The sequence below is a fragment of the Giraffa tippelskirchi genome, chromosome 6 (genome assembly GCF_054371585.1).
Source record: "Giraffa tippelskirchi isolate mGirTip1 chromosome 6, T2T-mGirTip1v1.2.pri, whole genome shotgun sequence".
Taxonomy (NCBI): domain Eukaryota; kingdom Metazoa; phylum Chordata; class Mammalia; order Artiodactyla; family Giraffidae; genus Giraffa; species Giraffa tippelskirchi.
In genome coordinates, this window is record NC_137280.1 from 75,504,360 (window position 1) to 75,524,068 (window position 19,709).

General features: G+C 59.3%; 2 protein-coding genes across 7 annotated transcripts in view; one reads left to right on the forward strand and one right to left on the reverse strand.

The window, feature by feature from the left end:
* Positions 1-659: 659 nt before the first annotated feature.
* LY6H (lymphocyte antigen 6 family member H) overlaps positions 660-19,709 on the reverse strand; it is a 44,663-nt gene continuing 25,613 nt past the window's right edge. For 2 of the 3 annotated variants that reach the window (XM_081505403.1, XM_081505402.1), the window contains exons 6-8: positions 3,543-3,670; positions 2,693-2,812; positions 660-2,396 (exon numbers count right to left, since the gene is read on the reverse strand). In XM_081505403.1, coding sequence (XP_081361529.1) covers positions 2,161-2,396; positions 2,693-2,812; positions 3,543-3,670 — 484 coding nt within the window. In that variant the 3' untranslated portion in view covers positions 660-2,160. Of the gene's footprint in view, positions 2,397-2,692; positions 2,813-3,542; positions 3,671-8,063; positions 8,438-8,667; positions 8,782-19,709 lie in introns of those variants that run through there. The other variant, XM_081505404.1, reaches the window with a different exon arrangement.
* Positions 16,680-18,651, forward strand: GPIHBP1 (glycosylphosphatidylinositol anchored high density lipoprotein binding protein 1). 4 transcript variants are annotated; one of them, XM_081504953.1, is made up of 4 exons: positions 16,680-16,790; positions 17,331-17,444; positions 18,056-18,188; positions 18,293-18,651. In XM_081504953.1, exons 2-4 carry the CDS (start codon positions 17,358-17,360, stop codon positions 18,526-18,528), a joined length of 456 nt encoding a protein of 151 aa, XP_081361079.1. In that variant the 5' UTR covers positions 16,680-16,790; positions 17,331-17,357; the 3' UTR covers positions 18,529-18,651. The 4 variants fall into 4 exon arrangements, with proteins under 4 accessions (XP_081361079.1, XP_081361080.1, XP_081361076.1 ...); XM_081504954.1 differs by having other exon boundaries at positions 18,078-18,188; XM_081504950.1 differs by having other exon boundaries at positions 16,702-16,790; positions 17,300-17,444.

Sequence of the window (19,709 nt, forward strand, 5' to 3'; positions counted from 1 at the left end):
TGCTACACAAAAGCTCTTGAGTGATCAAGCCTGGTCCCTGGTCCTGAAGCTAAATCTACTTTGGAGATCACAAATCCGACACCATTCACCATAAGCTATCACTGGCTGATCAACATGTGTATGCGTGCGTGCCCCAGGGCCAAGCCCGGCACACAGGCTGCGGCTTCGATCCTTCCGAGAGCTCACAAAGGTGAGGGCTACTGAGAAGCCCTCAGAGGTCGGCACGAGCTCAGGTCTGGTTGCATGGAAACAGGAGCGAGCTCAGGTCTGGTTGCATGGAAACAGGAGCTGAGGTGTCGACGCTGGGTTGTCTGGGCCGCAGTGCCCTCCCTCTAAGCCCCCTGACCACTCGGAATCGCGCATCTTTATTAAAAGACCTGGGAGAACTTCACACCTTTTTGTGTTTTAAACACTTCCCTCAAATAACAAATTCAGCAAAGACTAGGTAGAGGTTGGTTTGAACCCCGTGCCCCTGGGGTGGTCCGTCCACATCCTCCCAACACCTCCAGGCGTCCCATTGCTCCAGATCTCCTGGCTCCAGCTCCTAGCCTCCCCCAAATCCCCAAGGTTCTCTGCCTGCTTCCCCTGAGCCAGCCACGTCTTCCAGGTCACCTGCCAGCAGCATCCAGTCCCGAGGGTCCCAAAAGCAGCAGACGCACTCAGTGGGTAGCACACTTTACTGAGGTTTGGGGGAGGGGTACATCACAGAGCAGCAGAGCAAACTTAAAACGAAATGGGAGACACCGTTCGACAAGCCCCTCAGCCATCTCCACCAGCAGGAAGTTGACATGGACCGGTATCCACCAACTCTACTCTCCCCTGGTTCACTCCCCCGGGACCTCCAGACCCCTCTCCGTCACGCTTGCAGAGAAGCCTGGGGAGGAAGGCCAGGGCCAGCCCTGGGGAGAGATCATTCATTCATCACTATCATTCATTCCAGGCGGTGCAGGACCCAGGAGTGATCACAGACTGGGTCAGCCACAGAGGGATGAAGAGGAACTGGCCAAGGACCAACCCCAGAGAAAGCCTGGAGTGGCTGCGGAGCCTCACGTGGTGAGCCTGGGCCACAAGATGACTCAGTGGCCAAGGGGTGCAGAGGCCGGGCTGGACTCGGGGATACAGGGACAAACAGAGGGCCCACTGCTCAGCAGAAAAGGCCAGGAGAAGCCGCACTCTTGGGTCAACCTCCAGGGGCCCTCCCTGCCTTCTCCCACCCGAAACACCCAGTTCCTCTGTACCATCCCGCAGATCCAGACCCTGCCTGTGGTGGCACCCGACTCAGGGTGGGGATGTGAGTGTGCCTGGTTCTGGGGCAGAGTCCTGGCACACGAGTCTGAAAGGGCCCTGACGGCTCTCGGGGAGCAGGCCACCCCCAGTGGGAGAGGGCACATGGAGACCTGCACACAGGGCCGTGTCTGTGTGTTCTCGTCTGCACACACACCTGGTCCTGTGCAGTTTGCCTGTGCTGGGGCACACCAGCTCAGGAGCTGGTGTGCCGCAAATGTGTCAGTGTGGGAGTGCATGGGGGGCATGAGCGGATGAGCACATGAGCGTGGTGCGGTGGGGAGTGTGCCCTCAGTGGGCATGGGTGTGGGTCTGGTGTGTCCATCTCCCTAGTGTGTGCACACACACACGGTTGCAGGGCCTCACCCTCAGGTCCACCCTGTGACCTTGCTCAGCCCAACACTCACTGCCCCTCAGGCTGTTCCCAAACCTTTCCAGGCCCACAGTCCCCTGGCACCCCCAAGAGGACCTGCACCACCCTCCCTGCGCCCGCTCACCTGCACTTTCTCTGCCAAGAACCCCTCCCTCCCCAAAATCCCCACCCAGGCTCAGACCCGGGTATCCAGGCTCAGAAGTGATTTTATTTCTCTGCAGATGTCCTCACAGCCAGGCTATTGGGCTGGGCCCGGCTTCCCCTCAGGGACCCAGGGGCCTAGCCTCCTGCCGGACGCCTGGTCCCTGGAGATGTCCTGCCAGCTGCAACTTGGAGCTGGTGGGGAGACAGGGAGGTCTCACAGCTGGGGCGGGCGGGAGCCACAGGCCGTGGAGCGGAGCCAAGGCTGCCCCTATTGCCAGCCAGGCCAGGCTGGGGAGGGGGCAGTCACAGGCTCAGGTGTGGGGGGACAAGCTCGGAAGCCCTGCATGGGGGAGGGGGCCTCAGGGTCCAGCCCAGAGGAGGGCGGGCCCCAGGCTGAGCAGGAGCCCCCCGGCCAGGGCCCAGGGGCTGCGTCCCGCCTGTGCCACCCCATTGCACAAATCCTGCTCGCAGCAGTCCACATCCACTTTCAAGATCCCAGAGTTAATGAAGCCCATCAGGTAGTCTGAGAAAAAGTGCCGCTTCACAAAGTCACAGGACGAGGCACACATCTTGTTCACCGAATGATCCTTCCTGCCTGGGGGTGAAGATGGGGAGCCTGGGATTGCAGCCCCACCAGCCTCTTGGCCTCATGTCCAGGACCCAACCCAGGGACCCTCCAGGTCAGCTCAGGACCCCAGAACAACTCAACTGAGGCGTCAACCCACCCATGCTGTCCCCCAGCTCTGCGGAAAGGGTCAGAGAGAGGCAGGTACCTGCTGACTGTCACACAGCAGGGTAGGGTCGTGCCCCCAGACCCACGCCACTGTCCAAGGCCAGAGGGACTCGGATGACACCACCGACCACCCCCCCCCAGCCTGGAACCTGACTTACTGCTGCTGGGATCTGTGATCCAGACAGTGGCACACACCGTGTCTGATGGATGGCACTGCTTCGGGGTGCAGTGGCTGGAGTTGGTGGTCAGCGTGCAGTCCTGGCACCACAGGCTGTGAGCTGGGCAGGGCACGGTGAGGAGGATGACTAGAGGCATCGGGGTTCGGTCCAGCCAGCCCCCTGCATCCTTCCCACCTGCCTCGTTGCAGGTCCTAGGAGAGCTGCGCGGCTGTAGGAGGCCGGGCACCCCCTGACCAGGAGTGACCAGGCCAAACTGGCACCTGGAGGACAGGCTGGGAAAACCTGTGTGCCTTTGGGCAGGTTGGGGTGAGGGTGCTGCCACTGGGACTCCAGAAGCCCCTCTGCACCCCCAGGCCCCAGACATACGCACAGTGCACACGCACAGAGTCACACGCATCACACCTGTGGTGCCCTCCTGCACACTCCTCCCCCCAGCTCACATCCCCCAGAATCCAGTTGGTTCGACCTAGGAAGGACCAGACAGGACTTGGTGGGGAGCCAGAGGGGCTCTGAGAAGACACGGAGCATGGGCGGGAACGCAGGCCCCAGGCCAGGGCACCCGCGCAGGCCAGCCACTAGACCAAGGCCCAGGAGGAACAGCACCCACGCCCTCGGAGCCAGGAGAGACCCACGTGGCTGTAGCCGGGGCAGCCCGAGCAGGGAGTCACACGGTGAGGGCCAGGCTGGGGCCACAGGGGTGTGTGTGTGGGGGGGTGCTTGATGGGCATCATAGGAGAATGGCCGCCCCACACCTGGTTCTCTCCCGAGCTGTGTCGCACAGACTCTCAGGTGACCTGGGCTCCCCCCCGCCAGCGGCCCCCAGACTTACCGGGGGCCGAGCACAGCAGAGCGGCCAGCAGCACCAGGCCGAGGCCCTTCATGGCTGCAGGCAACATGCTCCAGGCGGGCCTCGGGAAAGCGCGGGGACTGCGGGCGGGGGTCGTCTGGGACACCGGCCTGGCAGGGAGAAGCCTCGATGAGGAAGGGGACCAAGCCCTCGGCCCTGCTCGAAGGGCCCTCCCCTTTTCTGGCATTCTAAGGCACCCTCCACCCCGGAACCCAGAGCCCGAGGTCGCCGGGGAGCTCCAAAGCCCCACCCCCAGCCCATCCGCGAGAGCATCTACCATCGCCGCACCTCCTCCAGGGAAAAGAGGCCTGGCCTCTCGCTGCCCGACAGCCCCAAATGCCCCCTTCCGGCGCTGCGCACCTGTGGGACGCGGGGTGGGGGGTGGGGGTGGTCGGGAGGCGCGTCTTGTCCCGGGGGAGCCGTAGGTGCGTCCGGAGAGCAAAGGGCCGGACGAGGTGCGAGTGGACAGTACCTACCAGCGGGGGGAGGGACGCGCTATACCCACCCCCACCTCTGGGCCGGGGCCCGGGAATCCGGCGCCGAGCCTCCTCCCCTGTCTCCTCACGCGAGCCTCAGCTCTCACCGCGGGTCTAGGCGTGGAGCGCGGGCCTCGCGTCGGGGGCGCACTCACATCCCTGGAGTGCCGCGACTCCGGGGCTCCGGGCGGCGGGGGCGGCGCGGGGAGCAGTGCCCTTCGGTCTCCCTGCGGACGGGAACCCGGGTGCAGCCGTGTCTTTCGGGGAACGCAGCCGCAGACACGGACCCCGAGCGAGGGGCGGGGCGGAGCCGGGGCGGGGGCCGCGCGGGGGGCGGGGGCGGTTGGAGTCGCGGGGACCGGGGCTTCTGGGACTCAGGGCCGCGCAGGGTCACAGTCCCGGACCGTCCTGGGCCCCCTGGCCAGCAGGCACCCCGCTCGCCCGCCCACGCGCGCGCCCTCTCCGCCCCCCGATCTCTTCACCCGTGCGCTCCCCCCACCTCCGCCTCCCCCCACCCAGGCGCGGGCAGGTCCCTTCCCCCTCAGCTTGGCTGAGATCCCTTTGGAATTTCTCGGAAGAACGTTTACTGCGAAAGGAAAGGAAAGGCACAAAGACGCAGAGAGGGAGGGCGGGAGCGAGCGCGGCAGGTACTAGCCCAGGTCCCTGTTCGCGGCCCTTGGGCCCTCCCCTCCCTGACCCCATCACGATTCCGATGGTTCAGGGTTATTCTCCGCCTCCCCCCCACCCCAGGACGACCCCACAAGCAGCCGCAGCCCCAGGGACTGCTGCCTCCAACCACACCCACACTCAGAGGGCAAGTCCTAAACCCTGGTCTTGGCATTCAAGGCCCTCTGCCGCCTGCTCTGATCAGCTTCTCAGCTTTGTCCCTTGCCTTCTGCTCCCATCAGGCCTGTCCTCTTGTGCTTTGCACCTGCCGTCCCTCGTGCCTGAGCCTGGTCTCTGCTGGGCACTGCTGTCCGCTGGGTGAGGAACAAGTGCTAAAGTCGTTCCTTCAGTCCTGCCCTCATCTGTCTGACAAATATTTATGCAAACAGCCTGGGACCACACTCAGGTGTGTGACTGCAGGCACGATGCCTGCCCCCTAAGCCTCAGGTCCTTGTCTATAAAATGTAACCACGAAAGTGTGTGGAGGGCTGCACCAAACCCACAGGGAGAGAGATCACTGGGCACCTGGCCCAGGGCAAGTGCCAGCAAGAGGGCAGGAAAGCAGGGGACAACTGGGCAAATTGGCAGGGGCTACCAAGTGGGATGAGCAGTAAAGAGAGAGGCCTGGGGTGTGGACAAGGCCTCTCTGACGGAGCCAGTTATCCTGCAGGAGGAGAGTTTGCAAGCTCTAAGATAGAGCAGGAGTGTTTGGGGGAGGGGTGGGGGGGGTGGCTCAGGCCACAATACTGAAAAGGGTTAGATTTTGTCCCAAAAGCTATGCGGCTGGGCAAAGACTTGAGTCTGGGCTTGAGTCCAGATCCAGCCATCCTTGTGAGAATTAACACGTGCACTTCAGATTTGACACAAGGCCTTTCCCAAGGGGCTGGGGGCAGGGCAGATATCCTGGGTGCCCTCCCACAAGACTGGCCTCTACACCTTTTGGTCAGTTGGACACTGACTCTCTGTCCAGGTGTGGGGTGACTGTGGGATGGCACTTGGTGATGATCCCTGATGATCACAGCCAACCTGCTCCTGGCTTGGGCATCTCTGCCAAAGTTCTGTCAGAGTCTTGGAAGATCCCTGCCAGACATAAGGCAAGGCAACCCACCCCCAACACCTGGGACTGGTAGTGTGGGGGGCAGGCTCTCAGAGCCCCTAGTGACCCTGGGCTATTCTTGCCCTGGTGTATCTTCTTCCTTTTTTTTTTTTTTTTCCATCCCATTTAGCTTGTGGGATCTTAGCTTCCCAACCAGGGATCAAACCCAGGCCCTTGGCAGTCAGAGCAAGAGTCTTAACTGCTGTACATCCAGGGAGTCATCCCCTCCCCACTCCCCACTGAGCATGGGTGGACTCACTTCTAGTGAAGAGGGGGTGCGACCAGCGGGAAGTCACTTCTGAGATCAGATTATTGAGACCATCACTTCTGATGCGGGTTCTGCCTCCCGTCCTCTCTCAGGTTGCTCATCCTGCTGGCAGCCCTGAGCAGCGGCACTGAAGCCTGCCAACAACCACCCAAGGGACCACAGAAGTGGACACCCCCACAACCAGTGGGGCCCTGAGACGAGAGCACAGCCCCAGCCAACAGCAACTTCGTGAGAGAATGTGAGCCCTAGGTCCAGCACTTGAGTTCCTGACCCTCGGACACTTCAAGAGCATGAATGATGTTGTTTTAAGTGCCTACGTTTGGGGATAGTTTGTTATGCAGCAAAAGATAGCAGGTGAGTAGGTTCTGGATTGGGCATGATGGGGGCAGATGCCAGATACCCAAAGAGTAATGCCCAAGGAGTCTGGGCCCCCCCCCTCAAGGAATGCAGCTCCAGGCCTGTTCCTCGGAGAGAGCAAAGACCCTGCTCTCCCCATGCTGGGCTTGGTTGCCAGGGAGACAGATATTCTTAACCCGGTATCCAAGCTACTCTGCCTTCCTCCCAATACACATGGGATGTTGTCACCCTATCAGGATTTTTACAAAGAAGAATAAAAATCAGTCATGATGGGCAGAAGAAAGGGCAGAGTGTCCATGTGTGGCCCTGGCCCTTGAAGTCTGGACAGCCCCTGCATGGAGCTGTCCTTGACCTTCCTCCTCCCCACCTGACCTGGCCCAGATGCCTAGATGCTGGTGCTGGGACCTGGCCTTGCCTGGAGACACTCTGACAAGTACCCACAGCCTGTGGGGTGACCGAGTGGCTGTTGCCCAAGTCTCATGCTCTACTGAGGGTCGGGATGATTGGTGGCCAGCTGTCCCCACAGCAGAGCCACCTCGGGTGGTCAGAACCATGGACAGCGTCAGAGGCAGGAGAAGGAGGAGATCGCTGCCTCTAGAGTCTGGAAGCCAACAGAAGCAGAGCACTGGCCTCTGGGTCAGGCCCTGGCAGGAGAGGGGCAAGGCTAGAGTCATGCCTGAGCTGTGCTGCAGAGTTTCCTGCCTTGTACTTTGGGCCGACACCATCAGAATCCCTCCCAGCTGTCCAAGGTTGTAAGTCTGACCGTGGCTCCACCACCCTGGCTCACGGAGCGGGCCAGCCAAGGGTGGACAGGGACATTTATTCACACAGTGAACACTTTCAGAAAGGCTGCTGAGCTCAAGGAGAAAGTCCTTGATCCTCAGGATCCCCGGAATAGTGGGGAGCGGCCAACAAGATGAGTGCTTGGCTGAATGGTGGCCCCCCAAATGAGTCCCAGAATCTGTGAAGGTGATCCTGATTGGAAAATGGGACTTTAAGGATGGGATCAAGTTAAAGATCTCGAGATGAGGCCATCCTGGATTTGAGAGGCGGGGGCCAGATCCAGTGTCTGGTGTCCTTATAAGGTAGAGAGACACAGAGAGAAGCCATGTAATGGAGGCAGAGACCTCAGGGACATGGCCACAACCAGGGGTGCGTGGAGCCCCCAGAGACTGGAAGGGGCAGGAAGGGTCCTCCCCTGGAGCCTGTTGGTTGTTTTAAGCCACAAGTTGGAGATTTGTTGAAGCAGCAGCAGGAAAGAGTACAGAGTCCAAGAGGCGCTGGAGAGAGGAAGGTGCCCCTCACCCCGCCCCAGTCAGCCACCCACCTGGAGAAGCTGGAAGGGCCTCCTGTGTTCTGAGGCCCTGGGGACACCACAGTCCCCCACCCAACAAGCTCCTTAGGCAGTGTGCAGGGCCCTGAACAGTGGCTGCACAGCCTGCCTCAACACCACCCGCTCCCCCAAGCTCAGGACCTGGGCCAGTCCTGCCAACCCTGAGTCTCGAATTCCTCATTCACACATGGGGAGAGGCACACCCCTCCCCTGAGAAATGAGAGAGCTGGCCCCTCCTTCTCATGCCCTAGACTCTGGGTCCCAAGAGGACAACAAGGAGAAGCCATCCAAGGTGGCCATTCCTTACCTGGGGTGATCACAGTTACGTAGACTCTGGGCAGGCTCAGAGAAGAAGCAGAGCTGGGGCTTGGCCTAAGACCACCTGCCACACTCCACCCTGACACCATGGGCTCCCCCAGGCCCTCCTCCCCACTCCCCCAGAGGTCTAACCTCGCCCTCGCCCACCACCCCCTTCCCCACCAGGACTGCTGGCAAAAACCTCCTACCTAAAGTTCTGCCCACACAGCTGCTGGGAGTGCAGGTGGGACGTCCCCGGACGGGATGCAGGTCCCAGTGCTCCTGCTCGGTGCCGGAAGCAACCTCCGAAGGCCACAGCCATGGCCCCGGGAGGGGCTCCTGCTAGGCCGGGGCCACTTCCAGGTTTCTCACAGAGGCATGTCCCTGCCACCAAGTTTGACGTAAGTGATCCTCCGCAAGTTCAGACCCCCCATCCCAAGCTCATCAGCGTCTTCCCTTTCTTCCTGGAGCCCTAGGCCCAAGCCTGCGCGGCAGGCGGGGCGGCGCCGTCCTGTGCAGACGTGAGGTTTTGCACAGTGTCAAGCCCCCTCCCAGCGCCCCCTCCCAATCCCCCCTCTTGCACACAGCCCCTGCCTCGCCCACGTAACCTCTACCCGGTTCAGGACACTAAGAGCTTCTTCATTCCTTTCTGCAGCTACAGAGAATCCCTGCATAATTACTTTCAGAGTTAACAAGTCACTGCGAGGGAGACGGCTCCCTGCTGCGATGGAATAAATGCCGTGCACAAGGCGCCCCTCAAGGGTGCATTATCCCAAGGGGGCGCCAACAGCAAGGCCTGAAGCCTCCGGCGGGGTGGGCGGGGCCGGGCGTGGGCGGGGCGGTGGACTGAGTCGCCTGTGGGCGGGGCCAGCGCAGCCTACGCCCAGATCCGGGTGCGCCCTTGGCGTGCGGACGCGCGGAGAGCCAGGGATCAGCAGCGGTGTTAAAGGTCTCAGCTTCTGGCACGTGGAGCTGTCCCCACGGCGCCCTCCGAGAGTTGCGCAAGGAAGGAGATGCGAGAAAGTTTGGGTGGAGAATTAAGGGAAAGGGGTGTTTTGAGGGGCTTTTTACTTTCTCAGTGAGAGACGCCTGAGTGTGTTTACCTGCAGGAGGAGAGGAACCAGTCCAAAAATTAAACATGGTATCACCGCACAATCCAGCAATCAAGCTTCCGGGCACAGACCCCAAGGAATTGGGAGCAGGGACTGGGAAAGATGTCAGCACACCCGTGGCCACTGCAGCATTATTCACAGTGCCTAAAACACGTTGGCACCCCAGGTACCCTCGGAAGATGAAGACTAATCATGATGTAATCTATACATACACCAGAATATTATTCAGCCCTACAAGGCAGGGAAATTCTGACGCACGCTACCACGTGGGTGAAACGTGAGGACATTAGGCAGGGAAGAGGGAAGGGGAGTGAGTGTTTAATGGAACCAGTTTCTCTTTTGCAAAGGGAGGGTGGTGACAGCTATACAACAATGTGAATGTCCTTAATGGCACTGAGTTGTGCATTTAAAAATGGTTACATGGAAATTTTTAAGTGTTTTTTTTATTTTTTATTTTATTTATTTTGAAGTACAGGTTTGCATTTTTATTGTATTTAAGAGAAGCATTTCTTATTCATATGAACTTTAAATTAGGACAAAAGTCAAATGAAAACACAGAAAAACACATTAAAGCTGAGACTTCAATTTTCTCAGATGCAACAAGTATGACAAAGTGAAGAGACAATGCCTTGGGTAGCCATAAGTCTGTAAGCAGGAGGCAGATCAAACACTTCTGGAGGGAAGTCAAAGTTTTCTTAGGACAATTCACCACAACTGGGACCTATTTTTGGAATTATCCCTAACAAACAAAAATAAACCTCAAGTTTCACCTTGTCACAGGATCATCATATGTGTTATTCATAACAGTTTAAGAAAGTTGGGGTCTTTATAAATTCTCTGGTAACCTAAACACTGCAGTGCACAGTAGAGAATATAAAATCTTAAGATGCTTCAGTTCAGTTCAGTTCAGCCGCTCTCTTTGCGACTCTGTCCGACTCTTTGTGACCCCATAGACTGCAGCACGCCAGGCCTCCCTGTCCATCACCAATTCCCGGAGTTTACTCAAACTCATGTCCATTAAGTGGGTAACACCATCCAACATCTCATCCTCGTCGTCCCCTTCTCCTCTCGCCCTCAGTCTTTCCCAGCTTCAGGGTCTTTTCAAAAGAGTCAGTTCTTCGCATCAAGCGGCCAAAGTATTGGAGATGCTTTGGGAGATGCTTTGGGTAAGCGTAAGATGTGTCGGGTGCCCTAAAAACTTCACTTAAATATCGCGCTCGAACCGTTTGGTGTCTGTTGCTTCATAATCGAAAACTGCACCCTAAGTCTGGCTAAACCTTCCGTCACAGGAGTTCCTTGGTAATAAGAACGATCCTGGATCAGAACGTGTTTACACCAGTACCCCATGGGGTCGCAAGGCGTCTGACACGACGACGCAGCGACTAACACTTTCCCAGGGGGGAAACGCCGAATCTTCACTCTGGGCGTGGATCCCCTTAAGGAAAGGTGTGCCTGAGTAGACAGCTTCCCTGACAGACCCAGGGAAAGGCCGGCCACGTAATCTCGTCAACTGTCCGACTTGCTCTGAACTTCTTAAAAGTGCCATCTTCCGGAGACAAGAGAAGGGTCCGGGAGAAAGGGGGCCTCCAGAGGCGGGGAACGAGCCTCACTCCCCAATTTACCTATTTTCGATTTCCACTGGATCCGCGTTGGGCGGCTGCACCTTAACCTTCACCTTGGCCATGAGGGCTCAGGTGCCTGGCCCTTGGGGGAAGAGACCCCTCCGGGCGGCAGGACTGCGAACCGGGGGAAGCCGGACACAGGTGAAGACAGCGCCAGGCCGGCGCAAGGGCTTAAGTATTTATTTTTATTTATTTATTCATTTATTTGACTGCCTCAGGTCTTAGTTGTGGCAGGCTGGATCTCTTATATTCATTGCGGTGTGCAGGACTGCTGGTTATGGGCATGCAGGATCTTTTTTTTTCAGTTGTGGCCCATGGGGTCTGAGTTGCAGCCTGCAAACTCTCAGTTGTGGCATGTGACATCTAGTTTACTGAGCAAGAACCAAACATGGGCCCCTTGTATGGGGAGCATGGAGTCTTAGCCACTGGGCAACGAGTGGCTAAGTCAGTGGAAGTGGCTACCAGTGGACATCCCAACATGGCAAATTTTACATTATGTGTATTTTACCAATTAGAAAAATGAAGGATGACCCACCTCCCAGAGTAATGGAAATAAAAGCAAAAATAAACAAATGGGACCTAATTAAACTTAAAAGCTTTTGCACAACGAAGGAAACTACAAGCAAGGTGAAAAGACAGCCTTCAGAATGGGAGAAAATAATAGCAAATGAAGCAACTGACAAAGAATTAATCTCAAAAATATACAAGCAGCTCCTGCAGCTCAATTCCAGAAAAATAAACGACCCAATCAAAAAATGGGCCATAGAACTAAACAGACATTTCTCCAGAGAAGACATACAGATGGCTAACAAACACATGAAAAGATGCTCAACTCATTATCAGAGAAATGCAAATCAAAAGAAAATAAGGTACCATCTCACGCCGGTCAGAATGGCTGCTATCCAAAAGTCTACAAACAATAAATGCTGGAGAGGGTGTGGAGAAAAGGGAACCCTCTTACACTGTTGGTGGGAATACAAACTAGTACAGCCACTATGGAGAACAGTGTGGAGATTCCTTTAAAAACTGGAAATAGAACTGCCATACGACCCAGCAATCCCACTGCTGGGCATACACACTGAGGAAACCAGAATTGAAAGAGACACGTGTACCCCAATGTGCACGGCAGCACTGTTTATAATAGCCAGGACATGGAAGCAACCTAGATGTCCACTGGCAGACAAATGGATAAGAAAGCTGTGGTACATATACACAATGGAATATTACTCAGCTATTAAAAAGAACGCATTTGAATCAGTTCTAATGAGGTGGATGAAACTGGAGCCTATTATACAGAGTGAAGTAAGTCAGAAAGAAAAACACCAATACAGTATATTAATGCATATATATGGAATTTAGAAAGATGGTAACGCTGACCCTATATGCAAGACAGCAAAAGAAACACAGATGTAAAGAACAGACTTTTGGACTCTGTGGGAGAAGGCGAAGGTGGGATGATTTGAGAGAATAGCATTGAAACATGTATGTTACCATATGTGAAATAGATCGCCAGTCCAGGTGCGATGCATGAGACAGGGTGCTCAGGGCCAGGGCACTGGGATGACCCTGAGGGATGGGATAGGGAGGGAGTTGGGAGGGGGGTTCATGATGGGGAACACATGTACACCCATGGCTGATTCATGTCAATGTATGGGGAAAACCACCACAATACTGTAAACTAATTAGCCTCCAATTAAAATAAATAAATTAATTTACAAAAGCAAATGAGGGAAAATAAAGGAAGAACCAAGAGACAGAAGAGAGGGGAGCTGGAAGCACAGGAGAGCAGAAGAATGCCTGGGGCAGGGAGGCTGGAGTTCCGGGGAGGCCACAGCAGAGGAGGGGGCATCCAGAGGGTGGGTGACACTGGGCAGAGGGTGGGCAGGGGGCCAGTCCGGATGTGGCAACCTCGCGGCCCTTGCCTGAGAGGCCTGGCTTCTCATAGAAATGTGGGGTGAGGAATCTAAAGGTGCAGGAGCAGGGGTACTGACAGGCACTGCAGGCGGGGGGTCCACCACAGGCAGCCCCGAAGCAGGTGCTGCACACTAGGGATCCCCGGTGGGGCTGGGGCTGGGGGGCAACGGGAGGTGAGACTCTCCGGGGTCAACGTGGATGGGCTGAGAGTGTCCAAGGGTTAGAGAAAATTACCCTGGGGTGTGGACATGTGGAGGCAGGAGGGGGTAGGATGAACAAATGGAGGGTGGGCACCTGGAGTCAACAAGGAGCTCCTCCACCCCAGTGCATCTCCTCACAGGGTCCTGGGGTGCGGGCGAGTGAGTCCCCTAAGACCACCCGGAGCCTCCTCCCTCTGACCGGCCCACTCCTGCCCGCCTGTTTCTTGCAATGGATTTCAGGAGAGAGAGAGGCTTGGGCCCCATCAGAAACCCAGGAGCTGCTTCCTTGGCCAGTCACTGCGGCGCCATCAGAAGCAGAGAGAGAGCCCACAGGGCCACCTCTTGTGGCCCCTGCCCACCTGGGAGGAGGGTCTGGACTCTGATCTAAAAAGGGAGGCAGTCAGTCTGCTCCCAGAGAGCGTGGGAAGGAGTCCAGAGAAGGGAGAGGGGCATGAGAGTCAGCACATCTGCAGCCACGTCTGCCCTAAAGGCCCCCTCCTCCATGGTGTGTGCTGCCAGCAGGGCAGATGCCTTTCCCACCCCCAGGACACCAGACCTCAGCCCCTCAGTTAGAAACACTGAACATCTTTTCCCCGGACTGGGTCCGATTCACGTTGTGACCCCAGAGGCCTGAGGTAGGGGCTCATAGCCCAGGACAGGGCCACACAGCTCCCAAAGAGAGCAGGGCCCATGCCTGCCTCCTCCAGCTCCCCCTCTACCAGGGCAGGAGGGGTGTGGATGGCCAGTGTGCCCTGTCCACAACTGGCACTGAAGTCTGAGCACAGGGCTCCTGCTGCCAGAAGTAAGAAGGCGACCCACTTGATTCACTCGGCCAGAGGGAGGCCAGGCCTGGCTGGGAGGGGACCAAGACCAGCAGCACCCACAGGGCCATTCTTGGGAGCCAGCCCGACTGAGCAGGGCAGAGCAGGCAAGGCCAGGCTCACATCAGGCATGGGTCTTTGGGCTGGAAGCTGGGCCCCAGGCTGCCTGGGAAGAGCACCTGTGTGTGTGGGCAAGCTGAGGGAGAAAGCACTGACGTCCAAGGGCAGAGGCTCTAAAGTGGGCCTCAGGTGACCACGGGGCCTCCAGCTGTCAGCCCTGGCCCGGGGAGTTTGAGGGAGGCATGTCTCCACCCCGGGGGTCTTCAGGGAGGCCCTTGTCCCTGAAGCCTGGGGTCAGAGACTGCCAGGAGGGGTCGATTTTGTGGCTAGAATGCTTGAAGACACCTGGGTGGGGGCGGGGCTGGCATATACCGGCTCTGACCTGAGGACTAGGGGCCTCGACCACTCCTGTGGGGCCCCAGCCCTGGCCAGGCCTGGCCATGTGACTGCATTTGCGTGGGCAGGGCCAGCCCCCGTTGCCTCTCCTGGGATGGGATGAGGGAGTAGGGCAGGGTTGGTGGGGGAGCAGGGAGGGGCACCCTGGGGGAGGGGGAGGGGGAGGGCAGTGAGGGCAGAGTCCAACCCTGGCAGTAATTCTTTGTCAGTAAAGTAGTGATGGTAACACTACGCACCCCTACAGTTGTTGAGGACCAATAAAATGATATTTAATTTTAACTAGTGAATTAAATGATGCTATTTATTATTTGCATCTGGGCCAAGGAGGATCTGGGCTTGTCTGGGGGGTCAGGCGGCAGGTGGAGACCCCCTGCTCCCTAACACTTCTGGGAACCCCCAAGGGGCCCTTACTGGGAGCAGCTCCTGGGGGCCCAGGTCAGAGCACCTGCAGGAGGAAGGCAGTGTGCAGGGCCAGAACGCGGGGTGACCGTGGACACAGGCCTGAGGAACACAGAGGGCAGGTCCTGGGCCATGAGCACTGGGGACAACCCTGGCTGGAGAGAGATTTTGCCCTCCAGACGGGGGAGGGCTGGGGACAGCTGACAATCAGAGACCAGCGGCCAGGCAACTCCCTGCAGAAGCCGAGGCTGTTCAAGCAGCCCAGTGCCCACAGGGAGAAGAGAGTGCACTGGTCCACAGGCACAGGGGCGGAAGGATGATGCCTGGTGGCTGAGACTTCAGAGGAATGCCATCCCAGCCAGTCCTGGGGGGACTGTGCCGGGCACTGTCCTACACGCGAGCAGGCACTGGCTCTTGATGGCCATGACTGCTTCAAGAGCACGGAAGCCCACAGAGCCAGGGAAGAGGCCTGGGCTCAGGCCCAGGTGATCTCACCCAAGAGCCAGTTCTCAGTCTCTGCTCCAAGTGCCCCTGAGGATGTCCCACCCACCAGGAGACTCAGGCTGGGCAAGCTCAGGGAGGAGCCCGGGTGAATAACTGGGGCGGGCTTGCAGCCCTGACTCCAGGCCTCAGTCTAGCCTCCTGCCCCTGCCCCACCTTTCCATGGCCTCCAGGAAGGGGCCCGCCCTGCAGCCCACAGAGGAGGAAGGCGTGAGTGGGCAGCCCCTTCCCACAGTGCAGCACTGGCAGGAAAAGGCAGGCTCCCAGTGGCTCCCGGAGGCCGGCTCCAGAGGGCAGGGGACCAACACGAGTGACGGAGAGAGAAGGAAGTGTTGGTGGCGCAAGACCGCTCTGAGAGCGTGACACGTGCAGGTGGGACTGTGGGGCAGTTAGACATTAGCCGCAGGGACGTGGCAGGTGAAAAAACAAGAGGGGGTGGATCAAGCTAAGCCCCAACCATCTGAGGACCAAGCCCCCCACCCCCCAACCTCACCCAGAATGGGCAAAACTATGGTCTGGCGGTGGGCAGCTTACCCTGACAGAGAGAGAGCACAGTGACCCAAGAGAATGCCCACGGCTGCCCACGCCCAGACTAGACAGGCATACAACCTCTAGCAAACCCAACTCATTATACCAACATTGATAAAGTATACAGGTGGCTTCGTGCTCCACTGGGTGGACTGTTCTTAGCAAATCAGGGGTAAGGGCATGTGCAATAATGAGCTTGTTAGAGAACTCGCGACAGGCAAGCAAAGAGTCAGCTGACACTCATCCACAATCGCACCGCCTCCTCCCCCATCACTCCCTAACCCTAACGCCTGCCTTCTCTCGCTAAACAACTCCCTATCAACACCCTGAAGCCAGTGCGGAACGGGCTGGTTTCACTCACAGAAACAGGCGGCTCTTCCTCTGAGAGTGTTTATCTATCTTTTATGTTCCTGTACTTAAGCAGGAAGCAGTAGTTTGCAAGTATTTGCTTGCTATCACAAGGACTCAGATGTCTGGTCCAGTCTCCCATTGACCTCCTCGGTTGAAGCTCTCTGTCTGACACAGGGCACGCCAGCCCGGGACAGGACGGCCTCGGGGACGTCAGCGGGGATCGTGTTCCAGGGAGAGGAGACAGCGGGGCGGAGGCCCTGAGGTGGGATGGAGGGCACGCACAGTGCTGATGGGAGAGGAAGGCCTAGCGGGAGGACCACAGTTGTGTTTCATTCTGAAATGCTCTTAACAAGGCCCCGGACGATGACGCAGCTGACTCGTGGTTGACGGTGCCGCTCAGCGGTCTGCAGCGGCAGGGTCCATGAGGCCAGGCTCCCGTGGCTGTGGGGCCTGGACCTGGGTCTCAGGGTGGAGACACGGGGCGGGGGCAGCCCGCACGACAGGGCTGAGGCCAGGGCAGAGCCGCTCAGGTGGACAGGATGCCCCACCGGCCGCCACAGCAATTTCCCCTCCCCTGCCTCTGGAGTCAGGGAGGGAAATGACCATCCCTGGCCCAGTGCCTGGCCTGGGGGCCAGTGTGAGGCCCATTGTTTGAGGCTGGAGCTGGGGGGCCCGGGACCTTGGGAAGCCCCTGGCAGGGCCCTTTGTCCCACTTCCCACAGATCCAGAGGCCCGGCGAGGCCCTGGTGAGCAGAAGCGGTAGAGGTGGTAGCCCCGCAGGATGAAGGCGCTGGCGGCTGTCCTGCTGACCCTGCTGTTGTGTGGGCAGCAAGGTAAGTGGGGCGAAGGGCGGCCCTGCAGTGAGAGGGACTGCCCGGTCCAGGCCGCAGATCCTCAGGGTCACCCTGCCTGGGGGCAAAACGTGCCTTGGGGAGGAGGACGGGGGGCACCTGGAGGCCAAGGCCAGAGGGAGGCGGGTGGGCTGTGCTGGGTCCCACAGGTCTCCAAACCTCAGGCTCCAGCCCCAGCAAGACGCCGGAGTGCGGGCGACCCTCCCCACCCAACCCCACCCAGTCTCAGCCTCTCAGGCCCGGGGTGCTCGCCATCTGGGGCCAGAGTGGGGGGCTGTGAAGGGCTGACGCCCAACCCCTGGTGTTGTTGGCAAGGATGACGCCAGGCCACACGCCAGTCAGGAGGCGGGGCCGGGGCTCGGAGACCCAGGCAGCGACCTCACCAGCTCTGGAGGCGGCAGGGAGGTCAGAGGGCCTGGGAAGGGGGTGCCGGACTGAGGGGAGGGGGCACGGCACTGGGCCCCGAGCCTGTGTCCTCTGTGCCCTGGTAGTGGAGGTTGACAGGCATCCCTGCGTGGCCAGGGAGAGGGCGGGCGCAGGAGGACGAGGATGACGACCTGGACGCTGGGCGGGAAGGCTACGATGATGAGGAGGAGGAAGAGGAGGCCGGCGCGCCTGCGGGCAGCAGGGGCTCAGGTACCTGCCCACCCCACCCCCAGCGTGGGGGCGCTCAACCCTCTTTCTCAGCACTCGTGTGGGTGCCTCGAGGCTGACAGTGAGGAACCCATGGGCAGAGGCCTCCACTGCCAGCGTCCCTGCCCTCAGGGTGGGCGAAGGGGGAGGAGGGGCCGCTGACACTCAGCACAGCCTCACTTCTCACCCTGGTGGTGACCCCCAACTGCCATCCCTGGAGGGGGCTAGAGAAAGAGCCAGTCCTGGGAGGGGCAATAGTGCTGGGGCAGAGAGGTTAAATAGGAGTTCACCAAGCAGACAGGGCCACAGCAAAGCTCCAGGATGGAGAGACCAGCGACTCAAAGGCCCTGGGTGTGGAGTCCAGTTCAGAAATACACAACTGTCCCAGTGAGGCAGGGCAGCAAGCGGTGCTGGGGTGGGGGGCGGGCAGGAGAATAAGGGGGCCAGTCCTGAGGTCGGGGCACAGGGGGCTCCAGCAGGGCAGGGTTTGAGGCAGTCAGCTGAGAGTGGGAGAGGCGGACAGGAATTGGGAAGAGACCTCGGAGGGGAAGAGGCTGGGGAGCAGCAGGCGTGGGTAAGCTGGGGGCACTCCAGCAGCTGTGCCCCTCGCGCAGCTGAGCCCACCCGGCCCCCCAGGGCCACAGTGCTACACATGCCAGTCCCTGCACAAGGGGGAGAGCTGCAAGCAGGTGCAGAGCTGCGTGCTCCCCAGGACGTGTAAAGCCATCGTCTCCTCCTGGAACGCTGGTGAGGGGCCACCCAGGGGTGGCGGGACGGCATCACTCACGCCTGTGAGGGGCCCCATCCCTGCCACGTCCCATCCCATGTGACCTGCTCTCTCCCCCTGACAGAGTCAGGTCCCCAGACCACCTACTCGGGCTGGTGTGCAGACACGTGTCAACCCATCAGCAGGACGGTGGAAGGATCCCTGACGACCATATCCTGCTGCCAGTCCAGCCTGTGCAACACCCCACCCTGGCAGGACCCCCAGGGGAGGGGGGCCGGCGGCCCCCTGGGGAGCCCTGCGACTGTGGCCACCACCCTCCTGCTCAGCCTCCTGGCCGGCCTTCCGGTGATGGGGCTCTGAGTGGGGCGGTCCCTCCTCACGCCCAGCCTGGATTGCACCCTGGCGGGCCAGCACTCTGTCTGCTGTCTTCCCCTCCTGTCCCCTCCCCCGGACTGTGGAAAATAAACTGGAAGCACCTGTGATGACACCGCGGCACTGGTTCTTCTCAGCCACGGCTGCCCTTCCTCGCTTTCCCCTTTCAGCATCCTGGGCTCATCTCCCTGCCTGTGCATGGCGGATGGCCAGCACGTGGGCCTTAGGTCCAGGCCTCAGCAGCTCACAGAGTGGGTCCACACGGCTCCCCGCCCCCAGCAGAGAAAACATTCACTGCAAGACAGTGGGGAGCCCACCCCAGTTTCCTCCCCAACTTCTTGCCAAAAAAAACCCTCTATCCATCCATGTGATGGGCGGCCTTTGTAGGGAGGAGACTTGGGGAGGAGGGTTTCCTTGGCCTACAGGAGGAAGGGCCCCCACCCAGGGTGGCTTCGGGGCTTGGGGGTGAATGGAGTTAATGAGGGGCTGGAAGAGAAAGAGAAAAGAGAAGGAGGCAGGTGTTATATGGCTCAGATGGGACTTTGCAGCCAACCACTCAGCTTGGGGCGGGACGGGGCGGAGGAGGGGGCAGTCAGGGAGAAGAGGAGAGGCAGGGCAGGAGCCCCACGGCTTCCCCAGCCTCTGCTCCAGCTGGACGGGTGTCGCTGGCTGCAGGGCGCTCGGCCCCCATGACTGGTGCCAGGACGGAGCCGAGCCCCGGAGTGGGAAGAAGAGGCCTGGGCTTCAGTTTCCCCGTCAGAGCGGTATGGAACAAGGCACAGAGGACCCTGGTGCCCGCCAGCTCAACATCCCCTGGGCAGGGAAGCCCAGACCTCCATCTCGCCTGCCCGGCATCCCCGCAGGCAGAGTAGCCCCCTGCTGTCTGTCTCCCCTCTCCTCACTAAGGGAAACCTCTCACTAAGGAACCCCTGGCACACAACAGTCCACCCGACGGAGGCGACACATCTGCCCGCGGTCACACAGTTGGTGGTGGCGGGTCCGGGACCCAGCCCAGGGCTTCTGGTCAACAGCGGCCACCTCCTCGGGGGGCCACAGGCCGGAGGACAGTGGAGCCAGGGCACCTGAGCCAGAGGTTGCAAGCAGCTGGATGGCGGCCAAGACCCAGCTGGATCCCCAGGCTGAGTCCAGTCTGAGGTGCCAGTGGACAG